The sequence below is a fragment of the Asterias rubens genome, chromosome 9 (genome assembly GCF_902459465.1).
Source record: "Asterias rubens chromosome 9, eAstRub1.3, whole genome shotgun sequence".
Taxonomy (NCBI): domain Eukaryota; kingdom Metazoa; phylum Echinodermata; class Asteroidea; order Forcipulatida; family Asteriidae; genus Asterias; species Asterias rubens.
The window spans coordinates 10,339,396-10,361,525 of NC_047070.1; the positions used below are offsets into that span (position 1 = coordinate 10,339,396).

General features: G+C 36.9%; 1 protein-coding gene across 1 annotated transcript; it reads right to left on the reverse strand.

Annotated features, from left to right (window-relative positions):
* Window positions 1-462: 462 nt before the first annotated feature.
* On the reverse strand, window positions 463-20,278 carry LOC117294778 (testicular haploid expressed gene protein-like). The gene is made up of 8 exons (XM_033777297.1): window positions 19,877-20,278; window positions 8,315-8,351; window positions 8,036-8,098; window positions 7,006-7,140; window positions 5,887-6,024; window positions 4,781-4,922; window positions 3,817-3,930; window positions 463-1,998 (listed from the first exon to the last, which is right to left on the reverse strand). The coding sequence occupies exons 1-8, from the start codon at window positions 19,908-19,910 to the stop codon at window positions 1,705-1,707; spliced, it is 957 nt and encodes a 318-aa protein (XP_033633188.1). The 5' UTR covers window positions 19,911-20,278; the 3' UTR covers window positions 463-1,704.
* Between the last annotated feature and the right edge of the window lie 1,852 nt (window positions 20,279-22,130).

A 22,130-nucleotide genomic window follows, 5' to 3' on the forward strand; every position in this document is an offset into this window, starting at 1 on the left:
TTAAAAGAAAATATTTGGAACTTGACAAAGATTGCCATTCAATGAAAAAAAGCCTCAAATTGTTCAGAGAAATTATTTAACTATCGCTGTAAATCTACAGAAAATACTCTCACTGCATGGATCAGTTTTGGGCTCCAAACAAAGAATCTAGGTTGTGAGCATTACAGGCATGGTACACGTTTGGTAATTGTCAAAGACCAGTGTTCTCACTTGGTGTACCCAATCATAACCATAAATTAACAAGCCTGTGAGAATTTTGGCTCAATAATTGGTCATCAAAGTTTCGAGAAATTAATGGAAGAAAAAACACCCTTGTTGCATGAATTTGTGTGCTTTCAGATAAGAATAAAAGACTTCTAGCTAGAAATCTTTTATTATTTTAGTGAGAAATTACTTCTTTCTCAAAAACTACGTACCGTTGGCGTTTCTCACAATGTTTTATACAATCAACATCTCTCCATTGATCGCTAACAAGCAAGTTTTTAAAATAATATTTGTTTTGAGTAATTACCAAACGTGTACCTTCCCTTTAAGGAAAGGAAGAATTGGATTTGATAAGTTGACATTTTTATACAGTTTAATCACACACAATCCATGCGGTAATACTTTTAACAAATACAGCATTCTTTTTCGTTGATGCAAACTAGCACACTGTTTGGTAAATTGGATCTTTTCACTGTTGAGGGTTAACAAGTTAAAAGGTATACCAAAATAAAATACTGTAAAAAATATATGTAGCTAATATCAAAAACCACATACACATGGCCTCATTAAGAATTGCATTTATGAACAAGTTTTTAAAACAGAAAACAAACGCTTGCTTTAAACTGTTATTGATGGAAAGCGAAGTAACATTGTCTGTAAAAAAATATTGAAATTTAACCAGTCAAATTCGTCTTTAAAGTCCGGTTAATACCTCCTGTGAATGCAAAGTGAATTTTGGTGAGGCAACAATCGGTACGCGCTCCCTTTCCCTCTGTGACGCAATGTCATTCGCATTGCACGAAGCAATTGCAGGAAGTATTAACCAGGCTTTAGACATTAGTCCTAGCTTCCAGCAAAGTTTAACATTCCTGCAAAAGAAACCTTGCATAAAGCACGCGGCCATTGCCGAGGTCGAATGTGCACGTATTTATGTACATGCAACGTAAACTCTCAGCCAATGAAAGGTCTTCTTTCGACCTCAGTGAGGGTGCTGTTTCTGCTTGTAATGTCATATACAAGGGGAAACGATCCGCATGTAAACTAAGAAACCCGTCAAAAAGGAAGCTTACCTGCAAGCAAAAAATTGTTTTGTGAAATTCTGGTGAATGCTCACTTTTTCTGGCAAACAACACAAAACATTGTACATGTACATTCACTCCAGCCCAGGACCTGACCGCCAAAGCTATTCTCTCTGATGAAACAGTTTTTTATATTGTTTTCAAGTACCAATCATATTTTTATTCAAATATTTTTAAAACAAACTACTCAACAAAATACCATGACTCTTAAGGTGTTCGTGTTGTATTTTTGTTATGCAAATTTCTTCAGTGCTAAATCGGTTTAGTATAAAATGAGTAAGTTATTATCAAACAGTATGTTTTACGTTTTGTGTTTGTATAATCAGTGCTACATTTTTATATATTTGTGTATTAATTAAAAAAAAGCACATTGTCTGGACGCACACTTGAATCTAGATAATATATTGCATAGTGTGCTGTTTTAACTTCTTGTCATAGGCTGTGCTAATTCCTCAATACGCGGCGGACATCGCGCTCTCTTGGCTCCATCACTTACGATAAACGCATCAGGATTGAATTGCACATGGTCCATTGTGGCGCGCATGATTGGTCGCGCTAGGTCTACGGTGCGTGTGGTCGCGATGGTACGTCGAGAGGCGCGACTTATATCCCTTTGGACGGGGCGCTCATGTTGGTATCCATCAACTAGTCCCTTTGGCTTAGCTAGTTCTAACTGACGGGGTGTCGCACTGGCGTTCCTGGCCAAGTCCGATACCTGTAGGTCATAAGAACAAAGTTAAATGAATAAAATTCATAATAATTTATTTGTATTATAAGCCAGATACTCTTTTTATATAGACTGATCCAATGCGCAAAGGCTGCATGCTGTACCACCATTGCTGGGATGCAGGTCGCGCATGGTTTTATACTCTTGTTTTATAAATCTCTTGATCTTTCTGTAAGAATCAAATTTCCCTGCACTTCGGGTTAAGCATGTGTTACATCAGCAATGTTTTTGACAAGAATTGCAGTATTCACTTTAAACTGTTCAGATTAAAATATTTGTTAAACCCCAAATCTTTTTGTTCTACACAAAGAATATTCTACATCATTTTGTCATGCTGTCCTGTCTAGGAATTTGTGTAAAAAGACACTTCATTCGCATAAAAAGTTTAACAGAAAACCTTTCTTCACGCTTTATGTACAACAACCGTGTTGCGCGGCCAGCCTCCCAGCAATGGGGGTACACCAGCAGCACTTGGGCGTGTGGGATCAAAATGACATGGTCTATATTTTATCCACTTCCAAGAATAGACTGTTCAAGATTCACGCATATCAAAAACGAGGTCCAGACGAACAAAACAAAATCATCTCTGTACATAATTTATGAAAATGAAAACACCCAAACAGCAGCAGTGGTTTGCGGAGTCTTCAATAAATGTGTGTCATGGCCGAGCGGTTAAGAGCACCGGATTCAAGCTCTGGTGTTTGATCAGCAGAGTGTGGGTTCGAATCCCGGTTGTGACACTTGCTAAATAAAATTGGTGAGGTAGTGCTTTCTGCTCTACCGGCCAGGCTTCGGACTGATGATACCCAAGCCTACATCCGTATGGACTGTAAAAGGGGTAACCCTGTTTCAGCCCTAGGAGTGGGGGGCATAGGCCTCTGGAATAAAATAATTGTAGCCCACACCTTGAAGTGGCCTTAAGGCCTTGTGTGTCTGGCGACTTGCATTAAAAATAAAAATTAGTTTTTACTTTGACAGTTAGTATTTCAATTGAAAATCTTTCTCTGAAGAGATTGATGCTTGGTATGAACTTTAAACCATTGAACTTCAACATGAAGATAATATGTGAAGTTTACAATCCTGTACTCTCTCATCAAGAAATACTTTTGGACTTTTGGTTCTCATGTAAATCTACTAGGTTGTCGGACGAGTTGGTCTATAAAAAAGCTTTTGTAACTGTTTGTTATAAAATGCATATGGTTGGAAAGATTGGATGGTTTTCCTTTTGCTTTGAGATGGCCGACCGTGTTAGTCGCAGAGGTAAAAGGAAAGTATTCTACTTTTAAATTATCTTTCCAACCATGTGCATTTTTAAACAATCAGTTAAAAATGCTTTTCAAAGACCAACTTGGATGGTCCAAGCAGTGGGTCCAAGGCAATGTGTTCCTTTTTAAGTACCATATCCTATCTCAGACTAGTCTAGGTTCCTAGACCATTGGTGTTGCGTGGTCACACACAACCAACGTTCCGATTATGCACGGCAAAAACTATACACGCTTGTAATGAACGAACGCTAGCGGGCGCTCTGTTTCTCTGATTTCCGGATCTCACCATGTCCTGTGCTCACCAAGGATCTAAATCAGAGAAACAGAGCACCCGCTAGCGTTCGTTCATTACAAGCGTGTACAGTTTTTGCCGTGCATAATCGGAACGTTGGTTGTGTGTGACCACGCAACACCAATGGTCTAGGAACCTAGACTAATCTCAGACCTGATACCTCACTGAGGAAAAAAAGGCGACTGCCTCCAAAAAACGAAGCATACAGGACAGCTGCTTGATACCCAAAAAGATATCTTTGGTACTTACCGGCCATTTGGAGTCTCTAAACGGGCCTTCAGGTCGACTCTTGGCCCTTGATAGACTCTCTAGTCTTGCTGAAGCAATTGCTTTCTTTGCAGTGTCACTCACAACAGATTCAATCTATGGATGACAAGAGGAATTACTTTGAGATGCTAACCCAAACAAACAAAAGCTAATGATCAGGGCCCAATTTCATAGAGCTTAAAGGGAAGGTATACTATTTGTAATTGTCAAAGACCAGTTTTCTCACTTGGTGTATCTCAACATATGCATGAAATAACAAACCTGTGAAAATTTGAGTTCAGTTGGTCATCGAAGTTGGGAGAAAATGATGAAAGAAACAACACCCTTGTTGGTCGAATTTGTGTGCTTTCAAATAGGAATAAAAGACTTCTAGCTAGAAGTGTTTTATTATTTTTAGTGAGAAGTTAACCTCTATTTCAAAATTCATGCTACTTCAGAGGGAGCCGTTTTTCACAATGTTTTATACTATCAACAGCTCTCCAATGCTCGTTACCAAGTCAGTTTAATATTTGTTTTGAGTAACTACCAAACATGTACTTTCCCTTTAATGCTTTTAGCACAAAGAGTACAGGTCGAGTTGGTCTTTGAAAAGCGTTTGTCAGCGTTTTCTATAAAATGGATATGGTTGGAAAGCTGTTTTAAAAGTAGAATACAATGATCCAAACAAATATGCCTTGAAATTGCATGGTTTTCCTTTTACCTCGTCGACTAACACGGTCAGCCATTTATGGGAGTCAATTTTTTGACCCCCATAAATGGCCGACTGAGTTAGTTCTCAAAGCAAAAGGAAAACCTTGCAATCTCAAGGCAAATTTGTGTGGATCATTGTATATATTCTACTTTTAAAACATCTTTCCAACCATATGCATTTTATAACAAACGGTAACAAAATGCTTTTATAGACCAACTCGCCCGATCCAAGGCAAGGTGTTCCTCATAAACTTACCTCTCTGGGAGGCTGGTAATCTCTGTGGGGCATTTTCTCCTTGGCCAAAGACTCTAATCTGAGTCTACTTTTGGCACGCTTTGCTGCTTCACTCACTTCCCATATAGGAGATTCTCTCCCACAGCTCAAAGCGCCATTTATTCTAAAAATGAACAATCAACAAAACACAAAATAAGTAGGATTTAAAACTTTGCATGGTGGAAATATGATATGGAAAGGTTAGCGGTTACACCATGTAAATGAGTTGGGGTGGTTCTGAAAAGCAATGGTTCTTGATAGGAAATCACCTCAACTCATTAAGAGGTAGCCATTACATGGTGTTAACGGAAGCCTTTCCAAACCACAAAATGAAACTTAGAAGAAGAACAAATTAGTTGTCTCGACCTGAGAATGACCCTTTATCTACAACACAAAATCTCTTTTGATTTGAAGTAGATGATTATCTGAGGTAACGCTTTTTTTTTTTGAGAACTCTTAAAAAGTATATTTCAAAAATCAATGAAAAAACAAAATGCTTCAGCAATCCTCATTGACTAGCAAAAATTACTCTGACCTATTTTGTTTGTTTTAATGTTTTACCCACAAAAAAATCAAGAAAAATTTGAACTGCAGTTTCAATTGAATTTACAAGTGAATTGTAACACTTAGTTGGTCCGTTGAAAGTTGAAAATTGAAAGTTGAGAGTTGAGTTGAAAACCAACAGTTCTTTTCAGAACCACCCCAACTCATTAGAGATAGTCAATACATGGTGTTACCGCAAACCTTTCTATATCGTATTTCCACCATGCAAAGTTTCAAATCCTACTTGACTGATGAAAATATTTTGACTTGCAAGATTGGTGCTAATCGTAAGCTGCAATTTTTTTTTATTTTTACCAGAATACCATTTTCTTTTTGTTTTCGCACTCTGGGTGTTAGTGTAGGTGAGAGCTTCATGCAGGCAATATAATGCAAGTGTTGATTAATAACCACAAATTAACAATGCTTTTTCCAAGTGGATTGTGTATTGTATTGGCCGAGAGTGTAGAAACTAAAACCAACTCTTGACAAACCTGCCGAAATTGGAAAGGGAAGGATGGAAGTCATTTTCTTAAGACAAACTTTACCTGTCTTCTTTGAAGGCTGCTGGAGGAATCTTAAATCTTGATAGTTCTGACACTCTATGGGATGCATTCCCCTTCATTGCCAAAGGACTGACTTCCCAAATGACAGAGTTACGCCCACAGCTGTACACATGGATCCGCCTGATTATATAACAATAAAAAAACAGACAATTTAGCTTATGTTTGTAAAGATGAACTGAATAAAGCCCAGTTCATACTTCCTGTGAATGCGATGCAAATTTTGACGTCTCACACAGGGCTGTATTCGCAGCGAATGTTTTGCAGGAGTTAAGCACATTTCAACTGATGCAATTTATTTGTTGCGATTTTGTGACCTCACCGTGACAGTTTCACATATGCCGATGATCGAAGAACAATTGTTACAGATGCTTTTTCTAAGACTTAGCTTAGGCTCCGTCTCTGTTGAATTTTCAAAGTGTACACTGCTTCAAAATTGAGTCAAAGCAAGGATCCCAAGCTGGGTCAGAAGCCCAGGACATCAACTATTTCAGGCCTTTTGCAAAAGTTTCAAATCCTACCTATCTCATGCCTAGAATTTTGAGAGAGCCATGCCATTTTCATGAAGCGAATCTTAGAAGTTTATGAGAAACGTTTGGAGGGATACCAACAGAGGCCATATAGCCTCAGTGTAATTTCACGTTGGTTTTCACGTTTCACAAACTGAATTCAATCATTCCAATTTATTATTCAAATGTTGTATTTTTTTTAAAGGAACCCTTGCCTTGGATCAGTCGAGTTGATCTTTGAAAAGCGTTTGTAACCGTTTGTTGTAAAATGCATATGATTAGAAAGACATTTTAAAAGGAGTGTATTATGATCCACACAAGTATCACTCGAAATTGCGTGGTTTTCCTTGTACCTCGTGGCAAACACGGTCGGCCAATTTTGACTCCCATCAATGGCCGACCTTGTTAGTTTGCAAAGTGAAAGGGAAACCACGCAACTTCGAGGCAAATGTGTTTGGATCATTGTATTCTACTTTTAAGACCTCTTTCTAACCATATACATTTTATAACAATCGTTTAGAAACGCTTTTCAAAGACCAACTCGACCGATCCAAGGCAACGTGTTTTCTTTAAGGAGTATGCGACCTATACTTACTTGACTCCATCATTGACACTGCGGAAGTTTTTCTTAGGAACAGAAAGCTGCCCAATTCTTGGGGATGCTTCAGACTGCATGGCTGCCTTGCTGATTGGCAGAATGGTCTCTTGGTTGCCCCATACCAACTTGGGCCTGAAGACACACACAAGTTGAAAAGTTAATAATTGTATAAAAAAAAAAGCAGAACCCAAAGTACTTTACTAAATCAACACCTTTTCTATCCCTTTTAACTTAAGTTTCGTCCAAAGTCATCAACTATTTTATAGAAATATAGAGAGTAGGACAAAAGTAATATTTGTGTCGCATTTTATCAAACCAGGAAATCCAAAGGCAAACCCCTTCTCTCGATGATAAGAGCACTTGCTTCTTTGATGTGCTTTGCACAACACTAGGGACCAACGGCTTTACGTCCCATACGATCGAAGGACACTGCAATAGTGGTTTATAAAGGCAGTGGACACCATTGGTAATTGTTAAAGACTAGCCTTCACAGTTGGTATATCTCAACATATGCATAAAATAACTAACCTGTGAAAATTTGAGCTCAATCGGTCATCGAAGTTGCGAGATAGTAATGAAAGAAAAAAACGCCCTTGTCACACGAAGTTGTGTGCGTTTAGATGGTTGATTTCGAGACCTCAAGTTCTGAATCTGAGGTCTCGAAATCAAATTCGTGGAAAATTACTTCTTTCTCGAAAACGATGGCACTTCAGAGGGAGCCGTTTCTCACAATGTTTTATACCATCAACCTCTCCCCACTGCTCATCACCAAGAAAGGTTTTATGCTAATATTTATTTTGAGTAATTACCAATAGTGTCCACTGCCTTTAAGTGTCACGGCATGGACTCAAACCCAACCTCTGAAGAGAAACATGAGTTAGCTCAGCCACTACATGCCAATAGTGCTTTTGTTTTTCAGTTAACCATATTGTCTGCTGATGGCTCTTCTATATTTGTGGACAAACTATGTCTTCTTGAAGTTTAGTCCCTTGATTTTTGTTGTTGTCAAAAAGCTTAACTGACTTACCCTAAACTCGTTAGCCAAACTGCCTTGGATGATTTGGGAGTTGCTAAGTAGATACATCGCTCTCTGCAAAAACAAAATAAATCACACAAGGCTTTAGAAAAAAACATACCAAAATTTCATGCCAAATTGTTACTTAGTTTTGAGGGGTACCAACAGAGGCCTTGGCCCCCATGTAAAAATCTTATATTGATGTTCTTGACCATGCAAATTTTATTTTGCTTGAAAATATTTTTGATATAAATTCCTTAAAAATGGAAATAAGTTGTAAATGTTACTTACCTTCCCTGGAGGTCTGTGTATTGGTTTCCAGAGGTGCCTGTTAAAGAAAAGAAAGACACAAATGATAAAATTCTTCCAATTTCTAAAAAGAAAATACATTTTTTTGTCAAAAGTGAAGGGAAAAATAACCAAAAAACTGTTTCAAGGTTCTTTAAAAACACCTTCCTTGCGCCTTTGATCACAGATGAGCCTTAACTTTCACAGAAGTTCCAGACATAAAAAAATGATGTTTGGTCACATTAAGTTTGGATACTGGTCTTTGAAAATTACCAATGTTGGCCACATGCTTTTTGAATAAGTACTTAACAGTCCCAAAAAGCTGTTGAGTAAATTGTGAGCGTTTGCAGGTGCACTAGCAGCAACTATCCTGACTGGTTTTTCTAAAAGTGCGGCAAAGAACCTTTGGATCTCTTGGTTGGAGCTGGAGATGCACCCTTAATCTTAGGCAGCTTGAGGACGGACTTAGCAGCTGAGGAGGTCGTTGCTGAATAAAGAGACGATGGAGACTTTGTCTTCTTCCGCTTTCGTTTCTTAGATCGTTCACCAGCCATCTTGAATTGCAATATTTACAAACTCGTACAAACTACTGGTATGGATTTCTTCCCTAGTTGCTGATCGAGTGTGATTTCACTTTCAGTAGAAACTAGACAAGATGTCCACCCTCGATGTAGGCAATATGAGTGATGATATCCTACCACCATCATACTCTCCTACCATCTTGTGGTAAGCATCTCGACCAATTCCCAGTTCTAGAACAAAACTGGAAATTCTGAGAGCATTTCAGGGTTGATTTTCACTTTCTGTTGTAGTATCGCTAAAGCCCTTGGTTGCCTAGTGTTCAGTGATCAGTCAATATAAAGCCTAGGGCGTGCTTCTACAAAGCCTTCTGCTCTCCTGCTGTATTGTTTCTTCAATATAACATGGTCTCCCTGAATAGAATTATTGATTAAAGTCATACACCCTTGTTAGCCCTGGAGTAGCTTCATTAATAATAATGGGTTCGTGAAAAACAGCCATGCGCAGTCGCAGGAAATTAAATGGCATCTTGGTCATTGTGCAAACTTTGAAAGACCAAACAAAAGTATCTTATTTGTAATGTAAATGTTTATTTTGTCTGCTAAGTGACGAATTCTTCTCAAAACAAAAGCTCACGCATCAGAGCAAATTTATCTTGTCCTGAGTTTTCTCCCCAGACTTCAATATTTGTCGGGGAGATGGAAAACACAGGCAAGGATAACAAGAAACAACTCTCACAAAAGAATGTTTCTTTTAGCGGCAAGTCGTGAAGCTTAAATAATAAATTTGCTTTGGTTGAATAATTCAGTAACAAAACTTTGGAGTCTAATCTTAGCAACAAGCATTCTTTCCTCAACAAACCTTTTACATGGAACGTGTTTTTTTTCCAATATCAATCATAATCAAAGAAACATTACAACAAAACAGTGTCAGTATGAGTAATCTTTCTTTGGAAAAAAAGTTAAAAACCTACAGTTTCATAATGTAAAACAAAGGCATGTGAGTAACTATCCCTTGTCACACAAAGTTGTGTGCGTTTAGATGGTTGATTTCGAGACCTCAAGTTCTAAATCAGAGGTCTCGAAATCAAATTCGTGGAAAATTACTTCTTTCTCGAAAACTATGGCACTTCAGAGGGAGCCGTTTCTCACAAAGTTTTATACCATCAACATCTTTCCATTACTTGTCACCAAGAAAGGTTTTATGCTAATAATTATTTTGAGTAAATACCAATAGTGTCCACTGCCTTTAACTCTACAATCCAAAAGAACAACATTTAATCTGACTGGCAGCTTAAAAAAAAACACCGACTGCAATGGCAAATAATGTGAAAAACACAGGAGCACTTAAAAGATCCAGTATGAATTTTTTTATTGTGATTTGTTTTTTTTGCATGTTTAAGAAGTCCTGGTGAATAAAGTATATTGATCAAAAGTGGTCTCAATAGTTTGTTTGTCAAAAAGAACAAATACTTTTTCAAAGAAAAACATTGCTTGTGGAAATAATAGATGTTTTTTGCACCAGGGAGAAAGATTATTTGTTTTTTTGTACCCATAGAAGTTTACACCAATGTGTATTAATATGCACTTTTCACAGAAATAAGAAAAAACTTACGAGTAGAAAGGATAACACAACTTATACTATGTAAGTGGATGTTGTATTTTGTCAAAGTTACGCTTTGTTAATTGATGACCTACTGGTAATTTTTGATATGAATTTACGATTACCAACTTTATACAGCACTGAGCTGCAATAATTTAATTTATAGGCCTACTGTGTCTCACTATATAAAAAAATATATAAAAACTTAGTCAAACTTGTTGCTTAATTCAGCGGCACCTTTATTCAGAGGCAGCAGTAAGTAAATGTACTCTAAACCTGTTTCAATATTTACATTCCGATTTATTGAGCCAGTTTGTTGATTTAAGTCCTTCAGTTTTTCATTCTTGCTAAGTGTTCTTGGGGATTTAATTGTGTACATCAAAGAAGGCTCTCCTTACCTTAGGATCAAACATCTTTTAACATGTTTGATCCTAGGGTAAGGCAAATAAAGTAGGTTGATCAGGCAACACTATTAATGTAAATTATTAATAGCTTAAAGATGCTATGTAAGATTTTTGGCCCCAAACATTAAATAATAGATTTTTTTGAGTGAACGGTATTTCAAAGAGTATCACCCACTCTAACGAAAAAAAGTTTAACTATTACTTTTAATGGTCAGGAACCATGACCAAAATTTAAAACGTTTCTTATAAAACACATAAGAATTGGTCACGTAATATATTGTTGGGATCCCGACAAAAACTAATTTTGAGCACTTTATTTCACTGCTACTAATAATTGGCGGCCTTTTTGGAGCAATGGCTAAACTGAAAGCTTGAAACTTTCTCGACCCCCATCAAAATACCGATTGAATTTTAAATCAAAATTTTTGGGTCAAATCGGCAACAAATCTGACATAGCATCTTTAAAGGTATGGTTCGATTTATTTTTTCTCAACATAAAACTGATTTATCATAGCAAAATGAATTAGAAAAAGGAAACAAAACACCAGTAAAAGTTTTGGTTCCAACTTGTTGAGAAAATTGTGTCCTGCTATGGGTTTATTCATCATTTTAAGGACGCCGAATCCATCCCCTTTAAGGAAGGTCCCAGCAGATACCAAACCGTATCTCGGGCTACAATGAGGACAACATTCAAACGAACATCACAGAAATTCACAAAAGTCGCCTGCAGACAATCTTTCAAAATTCATTTTTTGTTTTACTATTAGTGTGTTCTTATTAATGGGGGGCACTTCAGACAAAATAACTTCCTGATAGGAAACAATTTCATAATTTCCAATTAGAATCTTTAGTTCGTAAAGAATGACCCTACCTTTAAAGCCATTGGACACTTTCGGTACAGAAAAAGAAGAAGAAAAAAAATCACAGATCTACAAATAACTTACAGGGTTTACAGAAGGTAATGGTGAAAGACTTCTATAGAAATATTATTCCATGAAATGCTTTACTTTTTGAGAAAACATTAAAACAATATCAATTCTTAATATTGAGAATTACGGATTTATTTTAAACACATGTCATGACACGGCGAAACGTGTGGAAACAAGGATGGGTTTTTCCCGTTATTTTCTCCCGCCTCCGATGACCGATTGAGCCTACATTTTCACAGGTTTGTTATTTGATATAGAAGTTGTGATACACGAAGTGTGGACCTTGGACAATACTGTTTACCGAAAGTGTCTAATGGCTTTAAAATCTCAGTCAGATTCTTTTAGAATGTCTAAATAATCTACCAGTAAATTTCAAGGACTGTCTATAGCACCTAGCTTCCCTTTAATCACAACTGGATCCTCTCCTATTGACAACAATAGTGGACAGATTTACTTGCATAATGGCTGACGGACACTTGACTACCAACGACTGCGTCCCTGGCGACTCCCTGGTAACCAGGTTGACTAAATGTTTATACTTTATATTCACCAACTGTGACGATGAGGGTCGATAATGCTTGCTCAGGGATAATGATGGACCAATAGAAACATCACATTAAAAAAAGTGGAAAACAGAATTAGCTGAATTTTGTACGCACGCATGCCAATAATTGCAATTGTCTGCTGATGGCTCGCTCCTGCATATATGTGGACAAACTATATATATTCCTTGAAGCAAATCCCTTAATTAGAAAGTCAATTTATTTTGTTTAATCAAAAAGCTTAACTTCCTCAACCTTAAACTGCTTAGCAACCAAAAGGTAAAAATGGCAAATTTGTTTTACGGCCCTGACGGTTTGACCCTAGCAGAATTTCTCGAAAGACTCTGCTTACATGGTTTAGAAGCGTGAGGCCATTAACATTTTTTTTTGCACAATAAAATGTTACCATTGTGAAGATTACACCTCAGGTTATTTGTTGGGGAAACAGTCTTAAAAAAAGTTAGTAGCAATTAGAAAGAAACGTTTGAGCAGAAAGTATATACCCAAGCTGACGACGACTTTTGATTAGTTAATTATTTTGTTACCTGTAACAGGTCTGGGTTTTCAAATTTGAGCAGAAAATACCACTTTCATTTTGTGAAGAGCACTTAAAAAATTCATTTGCAAAATCTTAAAGTCTATGGGCAAATTCTGAAGGGGCACCAAGGTTTAGAAGCCTGCCTTGCAATCGAATCTGCAAATATCTACTTAAATGTTAGTAAAACCCAAAAAGAATTAAGTAAACGTCAAAGACCAGTATCTGCACTTTGTGTGACCCAACTTCAGGAAACAAAAAAAACATGTGAATATTTTCACTTTCCACTTGTTGCACTGGAAATGTTACACTAGAACCTGAAAATCGGTTGCCTCTGAACTAACTAAATTGGTTTCCATCATGAATTTTCACAAGAAGGAAAACTTTGACTGCTAAGAAATGTTTATCTAGTAAGCCTTAGCCATTTGCAAGTTAGTTTTGAATTATGACTGCCTTCTAGTCCTAAGTCACTGCTTACTTGAATATCTCAGACTACAGAGACAGTTGCTATGTCAAATAGCTTTAGACAAGCCTTTGCATAGCAACTGGATATGTGCACAATTAAAGTCTTATTATTATTAACCTCCAGATGAGCAAACCCTGCTTGTACCATGTATTAAGTGGTAACTTGTGATTAAGCAGGTCACCATACCAGACATTAAACTGAAGTTACATTTCAGATATTAATTAGATTTTAATTAACCATGAAGGCTTGTCAACACAAAACTCAGTTTCTGAGACAGTTTCCGCATGCCCAAGCCTCACCATACATTGTTATCGATTTGCAGCCAGGTGTACATTTTGCGGAATAACTAAATGTATAATAATAATAATAATAATAATAATAATAATAATAATAATAACAGGTATTTAGAAACGCTCCCCATAGAAAACTATATCACAGCGCTTACAAAAACTGAAAAATAAAAGCACAATTAAACAATTACAAAAACTTATCGAAAAAGCTACATACATTAGAAAATATGCTTATAGAAATACAATTTCCTTTACTGTGTCCAATGACGAGTGAATTTATTTTGCTTATTTGAAACTTTTTTTCTTAAGAAATCTGACTCTTTTAGGCAGGAACTGTGACCGAATTGTATGATAAACAATGACGCTCCTTGCTCAATTACCCTTAAACTATGAGCATGAATGAAATATTACTATTCCACACAAAAAATCTAATTTAGTATGAGCCTTTTAGAAACACAGGATCTTGGCCTTTTCAGTGAGTTTTTTGTACAGTAATAAACATTGTGCATGGTTGCTGTCAAAATCCATGATTTCGACAGGGCCTTTCGAGACACTAGTTTGGATTGAAAACTTGCATTTAAATTTGAACTAATTTCCTCAAATTTTGCTTAAAGGAACAAGTTGCCTTGGACCGGTCGAGTTGGTCTATGAAAAGCATTTATAATCGTTTGTACGAGAATGCATATGGTTGGAACGATATTTAAAAAGTAGAATACATTTGATCGACACAAAATATGCCTCGAACCTGCTTGGTTTTCCTCTTCCTCGTCGACTATCACGGTCGGCCATTTATGGGAGTCACTCCCATAAATGGCCGACCATGTTAGCTAGCAAAGCAAAAGAAAAAAACCCAAAATGTTGAGGCAAATTTGTGTGTATCATTGTATTCTTTTTTTAAAACATCTTTCCAACCATATGCATTTTATAAAAAACAGTTACAAACGCTTTTTATATACCAAGTCGTCGATCCAAGGCAACCTGTTCCTTTAAGTAATTTATTTTTTTGTCAGCCCCAATATATGTCTTAATAAAAGACCCAGTTGGTTAACCTTGTAGTTTATTACTTATTTATAATTAAAAGAACTATATTATTTGTAATTAGCGAATGTGAAGGGGGAGATTAAACTAATTATTGAAAGCTTTAGAGAATTTTTAGGAATTCTAAAACAAAGTAAAACACAAGACTTGATGAATCAGACAGAACACATAAAATCATCATCAACAATGAAACTTCTTCCCCCCACAGACGTGCAGTTTTGATTTTGATTTTTTTCGTGTCTGATTGGAAATTACCAATCGTTTAAAAAATGTTTAACCTTCAAAGAAACTTCTCAGGCCTAATCAAAGGGTGAAGTGAAAAATTGTATTGATAGCTTTAAAGGCAGTGGACACTATTGGTAATTACTCAAAATAATTGTTAGCATTTATAAAACCTTACTTGGTTATGTAGCATTACGGGTAAATCTTTTGATAATGATCAATTAGGTGTGAGCTTGTCAATATTGAATGAATACATTTATCATAATTTCATCAATCAGTGCTAAAGGTCAAGTTTCTAATCACTTTATAAATACACCCCTTCCAACTTCAACCAAAACAGACGATACTGATACTTTCGTAAGGTCAACATAAAATATGTATAGAATTCTAAATCATGGGAGGTTTACAGTAGCACCATGTGTAAATCTCTCTTTGAGATGGTTCTGTTCTGAGAAGATCCAGTGGTTGCAACTTGGCGTTTCGTATCGGCATTTCATAAAGTATGCTCTGATCATTTCTACCTCCATGCTCTGATCCTCTAGGATGTCCAGGAGGACGCTGGACTCTATTGCTGAATGTTGCTTTCAGTAACAGCTTGTTTACCGACCTAATACAGCTGTGGCTGCTGTGCAGTAGTATGCAGTAGCACCTTGTAAACCCTTAAAAGGTGCTAAATTGGGTCTCAAAATTCATCACTGCAATACCCAGGTCCAAATTCCAGTTGAACCTAGTTAACTGGGTTTAACTGGAACTAGTTGAAACCAGATGATAAACTAGTTAAACACAGTTAAAACCAGTTGGTTTAATATGGAAAATGGACAGAGACCAACTGGTTTATAATTTCAACCTAGTTGAACACAGTTAAACCTAGTCCAAACTAGTTGGTTAATATGGAAAATGGACGAGTTTGATCACTATCCAGTTGAACCAGTTGACCCCAGTTAACTAGGTTCAACTGGAATTTTGACCTGGGTATTACCTATCTTTCTGAAAGTTTGTATACTCGGCGCCTTGAGTACCTTGTTTGGTAGATACGTGCGCTATAACACTTCAGTATTGTTATTATAATTATAAATCCTGTTCTTGCCATTGCTGAGTCGTCCAAGCCCAATAATCCTCAGACTTCCAAAAGCTGCACCCAACAACAGAACACTCAGAGTCCAGCATCCTCCTGATGATAACTAAAGCGTCCTCATTGAAATGTTGAGTTGTCAACCACCGGTTCTTCTTAGAACCTCTACTCAAAAGAGATTCATAAATACCTAAGACAGTTTATCCAATCTGATCGGTCGAGAGGGCATCACATGGGGGTGTTTAAACGGATGATTTAACACCAGTAAAAAGACTGCAACCGGTATTAAACAGAGAGTCTAAAACCAGCCAAGCACATTGCCTTATTAACACATGGTGTTATCGCAAAAAAGTCACCGAATTATACATCAACCATGCAAAGTTAAGATTCTGAATGATACTTGGTCCATGGAAAAGAGTAAAAAAAAATATCGATTACCCAACCAGTTTAGTTACATAATTTAAAACCTGTAAAGTATTTGGTATTTAAACAGTGGAGCGTCTTACATGTATGAATATTGATCTTGGCAAAAGTTTTGTCCTAGACTTTTTTTCCTCAATGAGGAAGAATTCATTCAACAAGTTTTTAAAAGGAGTGTCATTCTACTGAAAACTTGTCCCTTTTCAAATGGGACAAGAATTTATAGCTTTCAATATGTTGATCACATTTGATTTTCTATACCTCATTGGTACATTGTTTCCAGGAACAGGAATTAAAAGTTTACCAGAAATCCATGACCCCTCCTTTACTTTGGGGGGGGGGGGAGCTCCTTTACTTTGGGGCGGGGGAGGGAGAGTATGGACTTTTTAGAACAAACTGTCCTGTGGTTAAAACGTTGTTAAACACAGTGCGCATCTCAGCATGGGGCGGCAGTAGTCACCCCCACTTCATGTTGTGTCAACAAAGGCGCCTCATGATGCTTCAACAAGGATCACAATACATGCAAACACAGAGATACGGAATGAATACAACTCAATTACTGGAGCAAGCAGAGCTAAGCTGCCATGGCTCCTATTGTTATTCTGATTCCATTGTAAGTCTCAACTGAAGCGCCTCCAGCTGGCAGACACATAAACAGATCGAGGATTAGAATAAATACCACCAAGGATTAACCAATGTGAGAGATGATTATCCAACCTTATAGATATTAAATAAATCTTGTGGAGACAGAGTGGGAAGGCCATCAAGATTTAGGAACAACACCTGCCATAATTTTGTATTATAATAAAAAATATATTTGTAACACAAGTCACTCTGCGGTGGTTAAAAACAAATAGTCCCCTCCAAGGAAACTCCCTCCAAATATTTTTTTATTTTCTGCATTTGTTACCGTTTTATTAATCTATTTAATACTATAATTTATTTATTTTTCATTTGTAATTTATACTTGTTGTTCTGTCTTTTTTTATTTGGGGGGGGGGGGGGGGAGGTGGTTGTTGGGGCTAAGGGAATGGTTGCATTTTAGCTTTGCGTACTCTTTATATTGAACATAATTTGGGGTATTTTTTTTTAATATGCTCTTTTAAAACATAGGGGCCTAATCGACATGGTTGGAGAATAAGATAGGCCTAAGGGTCCCGACTGTAGAAATACTTTTCACAAATTTAATTACTTTCTTTTATCTGATTAACGGACAAATTTAGTACTTCAAGAGAACATGGACAAATATTCTGATGAATAACCTGTTTATTATTTGGTTTTTTTTATGACACTACAGAATTATACTAGGCCTACATAGAAGTTTTAATTCAAACTGGCCACCAATTCTTCAGTTTAAAGCTACTTTATGTAGTTACAAGTTCTTAAAAAAATAAGTAAGTTAAATGGGAAAAAGACAGAAATTTTTTCTTGTTAAAAAACAAAGTAAAAACAAAAAAGTAAAAAAAGGTTGAGGGAAGGAACGATCAACTTTTTTTGTTTTGGCCATACAATGATTAGGTCACCACGGTCCAGTTAGTTAGACTGCAGAATTTTCAATTGCCTAAGCTAACCGCTAATTTCACAATGACTCACATTGGCGTCAAGCTACTAATTAACAATTTCTTGATTCGTGCAATCATAGGACTTTAAACAATGCTTGTTTCTACCTCCATGATAAGAGAAATCGAGTGTTGCCAGCTTGGCATTTATATCCCCTATGGTAGTTTTCCTGAGTTTCCTTAACAGAAGGATCATCTAAGCAAACTGACTGTAGTGTAGGTTAGGTAGGGCCAATTCACTGGTCTGGAAATGTCTTGGGTGGGAATACAGGGGCTGGTCAGCTCGCCCCCCAACAAAAACAAAGTCGCCAAGTGGAAAGTTGCCCTCTTACCCGGCTTGCCAGGGGTTGATAAAAGTCGCCCCCCTGACATCGTTGCCCCCCTAGCAAAGTAGCCCCAAAGCGATGTCGCCCAGTAGCAAAGTCACCCAAGATGTTATTTTGGGCGAGCTTGCTAGGGGCTAGGACCAGCATTCGTGGAATACACGATCCACTTGTTGCGTCAATGGATTTACAAATAAGTCCAGGGTTTTAGTTACCTCTGTTGGTAACTCTGTTGGAATGTGACAGAAATGCAACAGCAGTACTACAACCCCCCAACAACATTTCTTGTAAAAATTCAAAGATTTCTGATCACAAGACACCCAATCGAATACAGGACACTTCGCCACCTACAAAACTCGCGCCCACAAACCCGGCACCCTGCACTCTTGCTATCATGATAGATCGTAACACTAAACATAACTCCTCAATCAAATTCAACACTAGTTTGATTGAAATGGTGTGGTGGAATACTGTCATTACATTATCGGCCATCAACTAGAGACTTAATTACCCAACACTTGTTTTTTCTTCTTGGACAACAACATTGTCCGGATTGTCCAAGACCTATGTAAAAGCCATTATACACTTTCGGTAAACAATATTGTCCAAGTCCCACACTTCGTGTATCACAACTTAAATATAAAATAACAAACCTGAGAAAATTTAGGCTCAATCGGTCATCAGAGTCGGGAGAAAACAACGGGAAAACCCACTCTTGTTTCCGCGCGTTTCGCCGTGTCATGACATGTGTTTGAAATAAATCCGTAATTCTCGCTAACGAGAATTAATATTATTACTTTCTCAAATAGTAAAGCATTTCATGGAACAATATTTCAAGAGAAGTCTTTCACCATTACCTTACTGTAAACCCTATCAATTATTTGTAAATCTGTGAATTTTTTTGTTCTTTCTGAACCGAAAGTGTATAATGGCTTTAAACAAATTTTGTTTGGTCCAGTTTTAGTTTCATGCACCGCAACGGACTCAAACCATCCTTTAATATGATTTTCTTGTATTATCATTCAACAATGAAAGTCCTTGTCAGTGTGAAGTTTAAAATATCATAATTTAATATTGTAACATTATGATTTATTTATTTGATATGGACTGTAAAGTGAAGTTCATTATAAATAATGATTACTGTTAAAAATATTTGTGGAATATCCTTGGGGTTGTGAAGTGTTTGGGTGTTTCTTGTAAGTGTTTTTAAGTTGTTCTTAAGTTACATGCTTTCAGTCGGTATTATGATTTATTTATTTGAAATATTGATTTATTAATTTTATATTAGAAATAGCTTTTGTTTCCTTGAAGGTACGAAGTGTCTCAAGGGAAGGTACGAAGTGTCCAAGGTACGAAGTGTCCAAAGACACTTCGTACCTTCAAAAGGTACGAAGTGTCCAGGGTACACAGTGGCAAAGGTACGAAGTGTCCTGACACCATTAATTTGATTATATTTAAGAAAAGATACCAAAGAAAAAGGCAACAAACAAAGCGAATGGAAAAGCGATTGCAGGATATGGAAACTTTTCCTTTATTTATTATTGGAATGAAAGAACTTTACCAATATTAACACTAACATTAAATTAATAAAACCTGTAAGTGTAAGAAAATACGTTCCTAACAATCTGTGTAAATTCAACTCACCCTCTGTTGGCCTTACTGCAGTTACTGTCGCCATACTTCTTGCTTGAGTGTAGTTTCAAACCACCAGAGCAGAGAGAAGACAAATTACTTTCCGACGTTTACCAAACTAAACCTACGATACTTTTTCACTTTTTGAGTTGTTTTTTTCCCTCCTTTGCCAACAGCATCGACAGTTACATCGTGTTAACAAAAGTTCTCAAACCTAATTGACATGGTAAGGAATAAACCATAGGTTAGCCCATTATTTGCCCGTACCGAACTTCACTAGATACCTCAGCTGTACGAAAAATCACAACATAGTTTTGTGCATGAAACACACATGGACTTGTTTTTTGCGTGCACTGCATGGGTGCACACAATGGTTCCCTTCCGCGTCACATGGTTACGGCGGCCTTAGTTACCACGATGTCAACGAACCCCCCCGGTGTATGCAGCGCAGCGCGCCGCTGCAACAAGTGCACACACACCCCGGGCCGCCGGATAGTGTAACCTACTTTTGGTTGGATGGGGGCGCTGTGCAAGGTCCCCAATTAATGTTGTTCCCCAAAAGAAACTGTTCTAATTCAATTATAAAACCTAAATGTTTAAGAACTTTTATGAACATCTTAGTGTAGGCCTAAGCTTAGCAAAACAAAAACAAACAAAAAGTCCAATAAATATGAATAGAAAACAACCCATGGCGAATAATAATATGCACTCCGCTGAACAATAAAAAGGAGGAAATTATTACACTAAAAAAATAGACAAACAAAATAATATTCAGTGTTTAAAAACATAATTAGTTTGCAACATTTGTAATAAATAACTTCCCCTCAGCTGAACGTCCAAAAAAAAAAAAAAAAAAAAACACTTCTCATTTATTTTTGTCCGCTGATCACAAAACAATGGAAAGGGAAAGCGGGAAAGAAGAAAACCAGCCGAACACTTGTGTTACATAGTAACGAATTGTATTGGCTAAAATTGGCACTGAACACCTCTGGTAATTGTCAAAGACCAGTATTCTCACTTGGTGTATACCGAAAGTATGCAGAACACTAACTTCTGTGAATTGGACTCAATTAGTTTGTCATCGAAGTTGCGAGAGGATAAAGGGAAAAAACACCCCTGTTGAAAAAAAATTGTGTGTGCTTTCAACAATTGCCTAAAATACTGAAAGACTTCAGTCCCGATTTATTTTATATTGATTAAGAAATTACTTCTTTCTTGAAAACTACGTTACTTAAACTACGTCACTTCAGAGGGAGCCGTTTCTCATGTTTTATACTATCAACATCTGTATACTATCAACAGCTCCCAAGTATTCGTTACCAAGTAAGGTTTTATGCTAATAATTATTTTGAGGTAGTATTACCAATAGTGTCCATCCACTGCCTATGTCCAACATACAATCATGCGGCGTGACGCTGAGCCACAATGATAACAATAGCCACCATCTATAAGCACATTAAAGCATCGGCGTCAATGCGCTGTTAACAAAACATAAAAATCTTAAGAGTTCTGTCATTTTTCTTTTGCAAATTCTATGAACAATTGAGTCCAAATTTTCACGGACTTGTTATTTTATGCATTTTGGGATACACCAAGTGAGAAGACTGGTCTTTGACAATTACCAAACGTGTCCAGTGCCTTTAAAGACAATGGACACTGTCATTGGTAACTGTCAAAGACCAGTCCTCTCACTTGGTGTATCTCAACATATACATAAAATAACCAACCTGTGAAAATTTGAGCTCAATCGGTCGTCGAAGTTGCGAGATAATAATGAAAGAAAACACCCTTGTCACACACAGTTGTGTGCTTTCAGATGCTCGATTTCGAGACTTCAAATTCTGAACTTGAGGTCTCGAAATAAAATTCATGGAAAATTACTTCTTTCTTGAAAACTACGTCACTTCAGAGGGAGCTGTTTCTCACAATGTTTTATACCATCAACCTTTCTCCATTACTCTTTACCTAGTAAGGTTTTTTGCTTATAATTACTTTGAGTGATTTCGAGACCTCGGAGTTAGATGTCGAGGTCCCGAAATCAAGCATCTGAAAGCACACCTTCATGTGACAAGGTTTTTTTTTATTCGTTCATTATTATCTCGTAAATTCGACGACCAATTTAATTCAAATTTTCACAGGTTTGTTATTTTGTGTATAGTTATGTTGAGATACACCTCGTGAGAAAACTGGTCTTCGACAATGAGCAATAGTGGCCAGTGTCTATAAAAAAATATTTCTCAAATATAATGTTCTTTAGTGGTATCAC

Excerpts from the sequence above, each read along its gene's own strand:
- LOC117294778 (XM_033777297.1), bottom strand. The coding sequence starts at position 19,910 with ATGGCGACAGTAACTGCAGTAAGGCCAACAGAGG. Across the intron at positions 7,141-8,035 it reads GTTTGGCTAACGAGTTTAGG|GCCCAAGTTGGTATGGGGCA; the intron begins GTAAGTCAGTTA and ends GTGTGTCTTCAG. Across the intron at positions 6,025-7,005 it reads AGTGTCAATGATGGAGTCAA|GCGGATCCATGTGTACAGCT; the intron begins GTAAGTATAGGT and ends TTATATAATCAG.